Source organism: Lissotriton vulgaris, chromosome 2_1, assembly GCF_964263255.1.
Source record: "Lissotriton vulgaris chromosome 2_1, aLisVul1.2, whole genome shotgun sequence".
Lineage (NCBI taxonomy): Eukaryota > Metazoa > Chordata > Amphibia > Caudata > Salamandridae > Lissotriton > Lissotriton vulgaris.
In genome coordinates, this window is record NC_141687.1 from 1413637740 (window position 1) to 1413650045 (window position 12306).

The 12306-nt window shown below is 43.0% G+C and overlaps 1 protein-coding gene across 1 annotated transcript in view; it reads left to right on the forward strand.

The window, feature by feature from the left end:
* The window catches only part of C2_1H11orf52 (chromosome 2_1 C11orf52 homolog), a 172370-nt gene that overhangs the window by 151118 nt on the left and 8946 nt on the right, over positions 1-12306 (forward strand). Inside the window, exon 3 of the mRNA XM_086957177.1 lies at positions 1864-1895. Coding sequence (XP_086813303.1) covers positions 1864-1895 — 32 coding nt within the window. The remainder of the gene's footprint in view (positions 1-1863; positions 1896-12306) is intronic.

The window sequence follows — 12306 nt, forward strand, 5'->3', positions numbered from 1 at the left end:
TGGAGCACACAAGTGGTGCAGCATTTTAATCAGCATAAATGGGGTAACACTGTTTAGCAGGAATTTTGTGGATTCCTGCGAATTGTGGAAGTTTCCATCACAGAAATGTAAGGAAATTGCGTTATTTCTGGAAATATTTGAGGTTTGCCAGGCATTGTGGATTAGAAGACCTCATGGGATCTATGCAAGGCACACTGCTCTGGACTCATTCAGGTGTCTAGTTTATAAAACTGTGCAGGTTTACTAGGTTTCCCTAGGTGCTGCCTGAGCTAGGGCCCAAAATCAAGTTTGCAGACAACAGCCTGAATTGCCATCTATCTGTACAGTGCTTAGTTTAAATTCAGTGAAGGGCAAGTTGAAATTAACTAAAAGAAGTAAAAAGTAACAGGAAGACCTATGCTTGTCGGACATGAGGAACTGAAACACATGTATACTCATGTCAATACATATATCCACCACCTCATACTTCACGTTCAATGCAATTATTCCCGATCCAACAATGCCCATTCTAAACCATACAGAAGTTCAACCCCCATATCTTCTGAATCATATACAAACCCCACATTGTTTATATGACCGAATCTATACCAATCCATGACCCAATACTTGTTTACAAATGCACTTACTTCATGTACCATTCATGGAATCTACTGTCACATACCATTATATATACCATATCTAATAAAAAATGCATATTGTCATGCCGCACACTCTCTCTACCCGCACATACATATTTCATGTAAGACCATTTTTCCAGATTAACATGCTGACTGCAAAGTGCCAGCTGCTTCTCACTTTAATTCTGCATGAACATTTTAACTTTCAGACTGATGCACACATCAGGCAGTCTAAACATATAGAAAGATATACCCAATAATTATACCCTTAATGAAGATGTCTGCGGCACACATACAGACCCTCTGGTGCCTTATTACCCACAATCCCGGCAAACCTCACAATTTACCTGAAATAACGCAATTTCCTTACATTTCTGTGATGGAAACTTCCATATGGTGTCTCATAGCCCTAATCCTTCCCCTATTGTGTGTGTTCTCTCTTTCTCTCTCTCACTCTCTGTTGCTCTCCTCGACTTCTTTCCCAACTTCCCTCACCCTCTGTTCCCACTTTCCCTATGCAAGGCACTTAACGCCCCACTGTCTATACAAATCTGAGGCATCTATAGTCACTGCCTTGGTATGCAGCTTCATTACCACCACACATTATAAGCACTAGTCCACATTCTTCATGACTTGTCTGTCATTTTTAACACAATCGACCACACAATATCTCTTGTAACTTGCTTCTGAGAATGGTTTACGCAGTCATTACCTGGTTGTCAACCTCCACTCCAGCACCTCAATCCACCAGTTTGTGGTGGTATCTGGTATGTCATCCACCCGACTTCAGGTGGTTGTCCTCAAAGCAAATTTTTCCACCTTCTATTTCTACTCTATGCCCATTAAATATTCAAATCGCTCGCATTCTATTATCCGAAATTTGCAGATGAACTAAACATTTCTTTATCCGTTCTGACCTTCAACCACCACTTTCGAACCGAAATCAGACATCAGCGCCAAGAAACCGCATGGTGAAAGTGCGCTTTATAAGTTTTTATACATAACTTTACATAACATTATACGTTGCCTCACAGCCATACATCACTATATGGCTCACTAATGCAAAAGTCTGCCAAAACCAAAATCTAACTTCCTTGGTCCACTGCGCCCCTATCGCTACTCCCCAGCATTCCATATTGCACCCCAAATCAGCAATTGCAAACCACACCCTGTCAGTTGAATACTGTAATCTCGTACACTAACAGTTAATGTTACTTAATCGTTTTTTGTGTTTCTGGTTTTGCAGGTCCTGGAGAAATGCGGTCTGAAATAAAAACAGTAAGCATTGAACAACAAATTCCCTCTTTCTTGTTGCCTATGTTTGATCGTCCTTGTTTGTCCTTTCCACTGTTTGAAAAAAGTGATTTGGTGCTGGTGGAGCAGTTGGTAACAATTCGCTTTTTCGATGGTGCCCTGGTCATGTTTTTTAATTTTATTACAATGTTTATTTTTATTACATTACGTTCGCAAACGTTCCCACTAAGTCCTACAAAGTCATATTTCCTGGATGACAGCTTGAAGGGAGTACTGTTCCCTCTCTGCCACATCTTAGTGGGCCCCTAGTCCTGGATTCTTTTGGTTGGTTAGGTGAGTGGCATATCTGACCCATTAGCTCAAAGATGGCTCTCCCCTGTTCACAGAAAAGCATAAGACCATTCTAGTGCCATGGAATGGGAATGTGTAATAGCATATAGTATGATGGTCTACTCCCCTTCGCTCTTGTCCTTTTCTTTGGAATATATACTTGTGTGTTGCTTGTCCGTTTGCAGGAGTGCAATGACTCCAAACTATGGGGCCAATTAGGATTGCGGTGATTCCGCATCCTCCGGGCCGGCGGAAGCCACCGCTGGCCCGGAGGATGCTGAATCACCGCAGCAGTGCCTTCAAAGACCCCCTGCCAGATTAGGATGGCTGGGGGGTCATCGGCGGACGGGAAAACCGTCCGCCACTTTTCCGCCGCGGTCGCCTTCTGACCGTGGCTGAAAAGCTCTAATATGGTGGCGGTGTCTATCAGACACCGCCAGCCATATTAGGATGGGGCAGGAAACATGCTTTTCCACGGCGGCTTTTCCGCCGTGGAAAAGCATGTGGTCTTTTGAGTTTGGGGGCCCGTTGCGGGCCCCCAGGGTGTCAGGGGGTGGGGGGTGCACATGCATTTACATAAACAAAGCGGCAGGCACCCCGCGGTGCCTGCCGCTTTGTGCATGTAAATGCAATACATGCATTTTCAACCTTGCGGCGGGTGCTGCTTCAAGCAGCACCCGCCGCAAGGTTAAAGATATGGGATGTGACCACCAGGGTGGTGGTCACATCCTAATTCAAACAGAGGGACCGCCGCTGCCCCTGCGGACGGTCCCTCCACCTCGGGGGTGGCGGACGGACGCAGGTCCGTCCGCCATCCTAATGGGCTCCTAAGTGCTGAATGTTCTATGACACACCGACTTGCTTTGCTTTGACTAGTTTCATCCCCTTTTTATGGTGAAGCCTACCAGCGCAGCTGTCTAGTTTGCTAAGACTTTTTCGGGACATTCTGAAAACTTCCTTGGGAATGCCTTCTGCCTGTGGCTTACCATTGGCTTTGTGGTTTCGAACTCACTTTTGCTTGCTTCCTATTTCCTGGCTTTATTTACTTTAGGCTGTATTAGGTGGTCCAGTAAATCTTTGTCTCTTCCGTGGAGCATAGCCTGTTCACAACTTCTCTGACTCACTCTTTATATTCTTCCACAGGTGCTCACCTTCCGTTAACAGGCCTTAACATTTTGTTCTCACTCACATTTGCTGTCCATTCAATGACAGAGGTCAATTGTCGGGCTCTGTCTTCCAGGCTCTGTGTGTCTTGGTGTTTACTTTTCTTTCTCTGACTTCAGAGTGAGAGGATTAATATGACAATCTTGTTTGGTACCCATGTGAGAGCAAAAGCTGTAGGATGTTATTTTTTGTCACACTGCAAAACTAACATTTCTGTAAATGAACTGCAAATATTTCAGGATGTATCACAATTAGATAAGCACAAATGAAGCACATATTTCTGTAATTCTAGTGTGGTGGAAACCAATATTTTAACCCTTTCCATGCTCATGACGGAACGGTTCCGCTATGAGCATCGGTTGAGCTGTGCTCATGACGGAATGGTTCCGTCATGACCACGCCCGATTCCGTTAGGGCTCAGCACCCGGCGGTGAATCGTACCGCACGCAAGGTGTTAATATGATCAAAACCGATCAATACTCTAGGCGATGCCATGTCCACACATTATCCTTTGTATGCTCTATAGTTTTATCAGAAAAACTAGATCTGTGCAAATATAGTGGTCATATCAATTGAAAATGTATTGACTTTAATGGCAGTGCGCACCACACTATGTATACTCAACTCTACAACCCTTTACTGAAGTGCACTCTACAACAGTCTACTCCACAACCCTCTACAACAGTCTACTCCTCTCTGTCATACTCCATTCTGACACACCACTCCACCATATGCCGCTACACTCCACTCTCCTCCATTCCACTCTATAACACTCTGTCCACTCTATGCCCCTCCGGCACTCTACACAATTCTATGGCATTTCACTCTGACACTTCAATCCATGATTCTCCACTGTGACACTGTTCTCCATTCCACTCTACTCCATTTTATGTCACTCCATGCTACTCCACTCTGACCCACTACAGCAAGTCACTCTAGGCCACTCTACTCCACTCTGTGCCACTCCACCGACTGACATCCACTTTTGATACTTTATGCCACTCTAGGGCTCCACTCTGACACTGTACACACTCCACTCCATGCCACGCCACCCCACTCCCCTATATGACACTATATTTCACTCTGCGCCGCTCCAATCTATGGCACTCCACTCGATAGCACACCATTCTACTACACTCTGTTACACATTACTCAACTCTATGCTGAGCCACTCTATGCCACACCACTGTACGTCACTCCACACAGACACTCTATACAACTTCACTTTACGCCCCACCCCTCCATTCTATGCCAATCCACTCCCCTCCACTCTGACACCACACTTTGTGCCATGCCAGTTCACTCCACGCCACACCCTTCCACTCTATGCAAACCATTCTATGGCACTCCACTCTGTGATACTCTACTCCACTCTACAACTCTTTTCTCCACTCCACTCTATGCCTCTTCATTCCATTGTGCACCACTTCACCCCACACCATTTTATTCTACGCTATTCCACTCTGCTTCTCTAAGCCACTCCACTCTATGTCACTCTACGCTATGACACACTATGGCACCCTATGCCTTTTTCCTCCATTCTGCTCAATGCCTCTCCTCTCTGACACTTTTCTACACTCTACGCTACGCCACTCCACTCTGCTGCACTCCACTCCAATCTACGGCTCTCCACTTTACTCCACTCTTAAACACATTACTCAACTCTACAACACTTTACTCGCCTCTCCCTCCTATGTGACTCTATTCTATGACCCTCTACTCCACATTACACCGCTTTACTCCTCTCTAAGCCACTGTGCGCTATAACACTCTACGACAATCAACTCCACGCCATGCCCCTCCACTCTAAGCCCCTCCACTTCACTCTAGGCCCCTCCACTCTAGGCCCCTCCACTCTAGGCCCCTCCACTCTAGGCCCCTCCACTCTAGGCCCCTCCACTCTAGGCCCCTCCACTCCACTCTGATACCCTGAGCCTCCACTCTACAACCCTACATTCCACTGAACGACCCACCACTCTCCTCTAAGCCACTCTATCCCACTGTACACCGCAACACTGTGGGACTCTATGCTCCACTCCAATCTATACTACTCTGCTCCATGCCAATCTGTGCCACTCTACTGCACTCCAATCACTGTCACTCCACTCTACGGCAATTCACTCCACTCTCCAACACTTTACCCGGTGCCCCTCCACTGTATGTCCCTCCACTGTCCACCCTCCACTGTATGCCCCTTCGCTGTATGGCACACTACTCTGCGGCACTCTATCTCACTTCACAATGCTCCACTCGCCACCACAAACTTTTAGCCATGCCGAACAGCAGACACACTTTTGTACAACATGACAAAAACACAGTGGCGAAGCAGGTAACTCCTGCATAGGCGAGACAGACCTATTGGCTTTGCCGATGTTTGTTGCTTCCTTTTCCTACTCACTCAATCCAGAAAACCCAGGGCTTCAGCCACCTCACATACTGATTCGGGACGGTTGCTGCTACATGAGCTAAAGAGAATCTGTGGTCATAGTAACAATTTCCAGTTTTCCCAGATTTCTCAGCTCGAAACCATCATAGGTGTCTAAAGCAAATTCTACGTTATCTCATCTAAAATCGCAGGCACTTGCAGTCAGATGACATTTTTAACAGCTACACTCATAAGAGTGTAGCAATTAAAAAAAAATATGTAAGGAATAACTAATTTTAGGGATCCAAAAGGACAGACAGGACATTCTTATATTTTTAAAGAACAATCAAACCAGAAGTTTTAGTTTGTGTGTGATTATTTAAAAATAATAAAAAAGCTGAAATTCGTTGATTAATAAAAGTAACGAGAGTGTGCATTGTAACAGAGGCTGACATTATTATTTGTTTAAAACAGCTATTAAAAAGCATCGCATTGTGCTAATAAGAAGTAAAAAAAATACTTTAGGGAGCTTCAAACTAATATAGTCACTAGTAATAACAGTAAAAACAAGTATTGACAAATGCAACACATCTGACTTGCAGTATTAGACCTCATTAAAATGTTTTTTAAGCATATTTCAATCAAAAAAGAAAAAAAATAGATTTCTGTAAATCATGGATCTGAGGTGAATAATGTAATTTGTGTCCATTCAGTGTATAATTAAAAGTTGTCCCTGGTGCACTGCAGTGCAAACACTCCATAAGAGGCGAAATGATACACCAACCAGACTATAGCATGAGGTGAGAGGGGGCGAAGCAAACGCCCACTCCATGAATATGGTTAATAATTTTGAAAAATAAGTAACAATGAGGCTGACATCGCGTGATCAATGTGTGAAAGCTGAATGGTATTTTTGTTGCATAGGATATAGTTTAAACCAGTAATTAAGGCAGAACGGTTTTTTAATATATAAAAACTTAGAAAATGTTATACATTGCACACAATATCAACAAATGTAGCAGGTAGACAGTACAAAACAAAGGGCCCGATTCACAAAAGTAATCTGAGACAAAATCCTAACTTTGCGACTTTCGGTATTCACAAATGGTATTTAGGAGTAGTAAAGTTAGGATTCCTAACTTTACTACTCCTAAACTGAGACAATATCCTAACTTTATGATTTTCGGTATTCACAAAGGGCATTTAGGAGTAGTAAAGTTAGGATTCCTAACTTTACTACTCCTAAACTGAGACAATATCCTAACTTTATGATTTTCGGTATTCACAAATGGCATTTAGGAGTAGTAAAGTTAGGATTCCTAACTTTACTACTCCTAAACTGAGACAATATCCTAACTTTATGATTTTCGGTATTCACAAAGGGCATTTAGGAGTAGTAAAGTTAGGATTCCTAACTTCTAAATGCCTTTTGTGAATACCGAAAGTCGTAAAGTTAGGGTTTTGTCTCACATTACTTTTGTGAATCGGGCCCAATGTCTTTATTTTACAACTGAAAGAGTTGTCGCTTTTCCCTGCCTTCGATTAATGTAAATAAAAGTATTGAGGAGAAAGAGTTATTAACAGGAAAAATTTGAATTCATATTGAAATGACGATGGATGTAATCTGTGACCTCTAACTAAGGATTAAACACACTTGTGTGGATTGCCTAAGACAAAGATAAATAACATAATCATCACTGAAAAGGCAGTGGATGGAAGGGAGCTTTGTAGCATGTTTCCGTGTGCTTTTCACAGCACTTGGTGAGCTGCTCAATTGACCGTTGCAGGTAATCATTGACTGATTTAAGTTTCGGTGAAAGGTTGTCGCAAGGCCTTCATATCTCAGTTGTGCTCGGGAATGTCCCTGTGGGTAATGTATCCTGTTTCCTCAAGTCCCTTGGAATGCTTTATTGACGGTACATGAATTCAATGTAAGCAGATAAGTGTGGGAGGTCAGTTTTGATCACTATAGTGTTACAGGGCTTGGACAGTAACTAGCTTGGAAGAGTCCATGTTTGGATCTTTTATACTCGCATAGGTCGGCCAGATTCCCAGTAAAGGCTTCTTGTAGCAGAGATTTATCTGTTACTAGCTCTGCCTGCTTTTGGGCATTAGCAGGTCAAGCCACGTTGGGTAGTGGTGTGCTTATGGTAATTTACATACCAAACACCCTGCTTATGTTATTGATTAAGTTTTACTTTAAGTGTAGAATTCGCGGCAATTAAGATTTTTTTAGAGCTTAATTTGTGCCCGTCTTTACTGGTGCTCAGCACCAGCACTTAATTCTTTACACTGGCACTTTTTATGACATGCCACCATATGGTGGTGCTTTCGCTCTATTTTCAACAGAACTCCTTATTTTAGTAATTTAATATACCCTAAATAATACTAGCAATAGCAGCGCGTCCATGCCATTTGTACTGGCATTTAGAAACATTGTCTGGGGTAGTGAGTGGTGCAAGCTGAAGACGCCTGCTAGGCAATATCTTGGGCCCTAGTGCACTTACATTTTTACAAATTAAGTACTGCCCGACTTTGCCAACAGTAGACCACTTTTGGAGCGTTCAGGTTCTATAGTAGCTGTGTTCGCTTACTTTCTACGGGGAAGGCGAGAGGAAAGCAGTCCAAATGCTAGAACAGTTGCTGGAATGTGATGAATCATCTCGTTTATTCTTCATTGTGTTTCCCTCACCCCTAATCAATAAACTACTGCATTTCTCCTTTACTAGCTGTTGTTTCCAACATCACCACCACTAGCAGCTTACAATATCTGCCTTCATTTAATTTTTCAGGCAACTTTTGTAAGCCTTTTCATGACACATGACCAAATACATCGACTCCAAGACTGTTGTGGTCTTCCACAACTTCCAGTAGTGAAAGGCCTCGTGTTCTAAAGTTCAGCTAGCAATTTTCAGGCTGTGGTGACTGATTTTGATTCATTAGGTCAAACACGCATTGTAGTCATCAGGATATTAATGCATATCCCTTCTTGGCAAGATGAGGTTGACAGGACAGCCGCTTCTTTCACAATTAAAGAAATAGTTTGCTTTATGTTTATTGTGGGAAAATAATATTTCCAGTGATTGGGAACTCTTGCAGGGATTTTGGTATTTGTTCGTGAAACACTCTCGGACGCCAAGTGTGAGCTCAAGTATTGAGTAATGGATTGCTGTTACTGGTCTGTCAATCTAACTTTGAGTCCTGCATGGTTGATAATGTTGTAAAGTTTTTTGTCTACTGCTTTTCTACGCCTGGTTTGGCCCAAAGTCCTTCAAGGCTGGTGGAGTATGCAGCTACTCCGTTGATGAACAGGGTATGAGCTATGAGGGTTGAGGTGAAGCCTATGGTTGTTGTGGTTCTGGTTCAGAAATGTGATCCAGTGATGGCACAGCATGCCTGCTGCATCAATTTATTGCTTGATTTGACAAGCTCAAGGATGTTATAGATAATATTGCATTCTGTAATACACAGATATCCGCTCTTATAGTCCGACTCAGTTGGATCACATTGTATGGAAGAGCCGTGTCCTTATATTTTGTATGAATTCTAGGTGATTGGTGATTATCCTATTGGGGAAACCAAGCTTCCACCAATGCAGGTTCTTCTGAACTGGAGGATGATCCTACGAAGAGCTGGTCTTGATCTAAGGTTCTGCATCTGCTGCCTGCAATCAGTGGTTAATTTGCAGGGCCGGTCTGGCTACCGGGCGTTTTGGCATGCTGCCGAGCTGGGGGCGGATTTCGTTGATGGGGACCTCCGTGTGCTGAACAAAATTCGTTTTGCTTTGTTTATTTCGAAGCACACGCAGGTCTCCATCAACGAAATTAGCCCCCACCGCAGTGACATCAGCCCCAAGCTCAGCAGCATGCCGAAACGCATACTCCACCAGCCTTGAAGGACTTTGGGCCAAACCAGGCGTAGAAAAGCAGTAGACAAAAAACTTTACAACATTATCAACCATGCAGGACTCAAAGTTAGATTGACAGACCAGTAACAGCAATCCATTACTCAATACTTGAGCTCACACTTGGCGTCCGAGAGTGTTTCACGAACAAATACCAAAATCCCTGCAAGAGTTCCCAATCACTGGAAATATTATTTTCCCACAATAAACAGAAAAGACTGCCCCTATGTGGCCATTTGAAGGGTTTGCAGAAGAACTGATGTAGCTTTGACAGTGTTTAAGTCTTGCCTACACAGCGCATGCACTGTTTCTTCTAGACCTTTTGTTTTCTGCCAGTGTGCTTACAGACCACCCATTGTTTACTATTGGTGGGCTTCATTGTCACTTTCATATGCTTGCTTCCTATTGGTCAGCTGCTATAGGCTTCCTCCCTCCCTGTGTGTTTGACCATTCCCTGGAGCATGGATAAAATACTTGTGTCCTTCCACTGCTCATTTTTTTAGAAGCTACCTTTTTCTTGGTGTTTAAGCACTCTACCGGAGTGTATTTTTCCACTGGCTCTCTCATGTACTCCTCACGCCTGCTCCCTACTCTTCAGTGTTCCTCCACTATCCATGGTTCCCTGCTCCTAGCCTCCATCCCACCCATTGTACATATTGCCCTGCTCCCACCCTTCATCTCTCTCGTTGTCTGTTCTTCTACTGGTACCACCCCTCCGGTTTCTAGTGTTGCCCCTCCCACCCGTTTACTCTTTCCTCATTGATCATGCTGTCCTTCAAGAGGTAGTCGCATACATAGGTATGCATGTTCCTTCACCCAAAATAATTCGGAAGCATTTAGAGGGGACATAATTCAAAATCCCTTTTAGTCCTTTGAAACACCTCTTTAAAGACTGTTAATTGGTTTCAGCCACATGTAATTTCCACAGCCGCTTCAGGACACTACACAAGAAATCTGTATTATTCTACATAAAAACATGTATGTCAATGACATACCGATGTCTCAAAATGAGGTAAAGCATTTACAAAACAAACAAAAAATATTATATAATTGTTAGAGGCAAGTGATGACGTAGAATCTTAAAATGAAGACATCATCTGACAACATTTAGTTAGTTAGGCACAACCTTGTGTAATTCATAAATATATGTACAAATAACAAATTAATAGGTCATCTGTGAACAAGGATCAGTGGTGGCTGGCATGGATTGGGGGTAGTGGGGCGGGGAAGGGGTAAAGAAAAAGACAAATAAGCTTACCTTCTCACCAGGTCTCTCCTTCATCTCTCCGCTTCTGGTCAGAACAGGAAGCACTCTGGCTCCCCTAAGCCAATCACAATGCTGCAATGCAGCGTTGTGATTGGTCTGAGCACCGGGGTTCGGCACTCAGATGGGGATTGGGTGCCTGCACATGTTCTCCGCCTAGGCTGCAATACAGCCTGGGTGGAGAACATGCAAAGTGCGCAAGACTGCTGGCCAAACATTCATGCGCACTTACTGAGTGCCCAGCGCTCCTCCCCCTGATCTGTTAGTAGAGCAGCCCCGCCCGCAAAGCTGCAGCAGCAGGAATAAATAAAATGATGAGAACATCAAGCTATTATAATTTTATATTTCCTTTATTTACACTGCAAAGAGCAGTGGGGCGATGCTCCTCCTACTTAAAAAGAAGCTGAGCAGGGGACCTATGCCAAGGGGAATGTGCATGCAAAGGATCATTGTGTTAGCACCTTCATCGTCCATTGTGTACCAAATAATAAGTTGCTTTTATATGGCAATTTTGCCATTTCCTGGCACAGTAAAGAACAGACTAAATAACCTATTTTTACCATTATACCAATACCAATAAGCTTTATTTGGTTTCAGACATGAAACAATAAAAGCATGACAATAAAAAAATGTATTTAATTCCAAGGAAAATAAATTAATAAATACATTGAAAACTTTCATATGTTAAAACCAGTATGTAAAATATCGATATAACACCTTTCTAAGATACTGTTACTGAAACATATATAAACATACAAAAACTCCTTTTAGTCTATTTACCACTAATATGTTTACGTATTCATATACCAAAAAATCAATTGGGGAAGTGTAGAGGAGATGATAGAATCACCCTCCTGAACTAGACTTGTAAACAATGGGATTCTATCAATGTGAGTGGTGACTAATTTTATGATATTGTATATTCTCTAAACTCGTAGATACACTGCAATTTGAAAATCAGGCCTCTCTGCAAGCGGCAGAATGAGGGCACTGTGTGTTTTTAAAATACCCCTCACACACTATGAATCCCATAGTGTCATTCTCCCATCATTGGGGTCTTCCCGTCCCTCTACGGGGCGGGGCCTGCTTCGACCTACGAGTGACACGGGAGCACTTATATTTTTGACAATAGGCTATGTGATGTGATGAGGATAGTGATATGTGTTAGGGAGTGTAGGGACCTATTTACGTGAAAGGTAGTGTTAAAAAAAAGGGTAAAAATTCCCTGGCTAGTCGAAAAAATTAACTTTAATGGCTTCGCAAGCTGGGAACATTAAAAAGGGGGTAAGTAAGTAGAATTACAAGTGAGTATGCACTTGTGGGTAAGAGTTGCCTGAACTCACAACAGCCATAAAGCCTGTCCGTTTCAGGTCCTGTTACACATTATTTCCTGGTAAGATGAGGGATA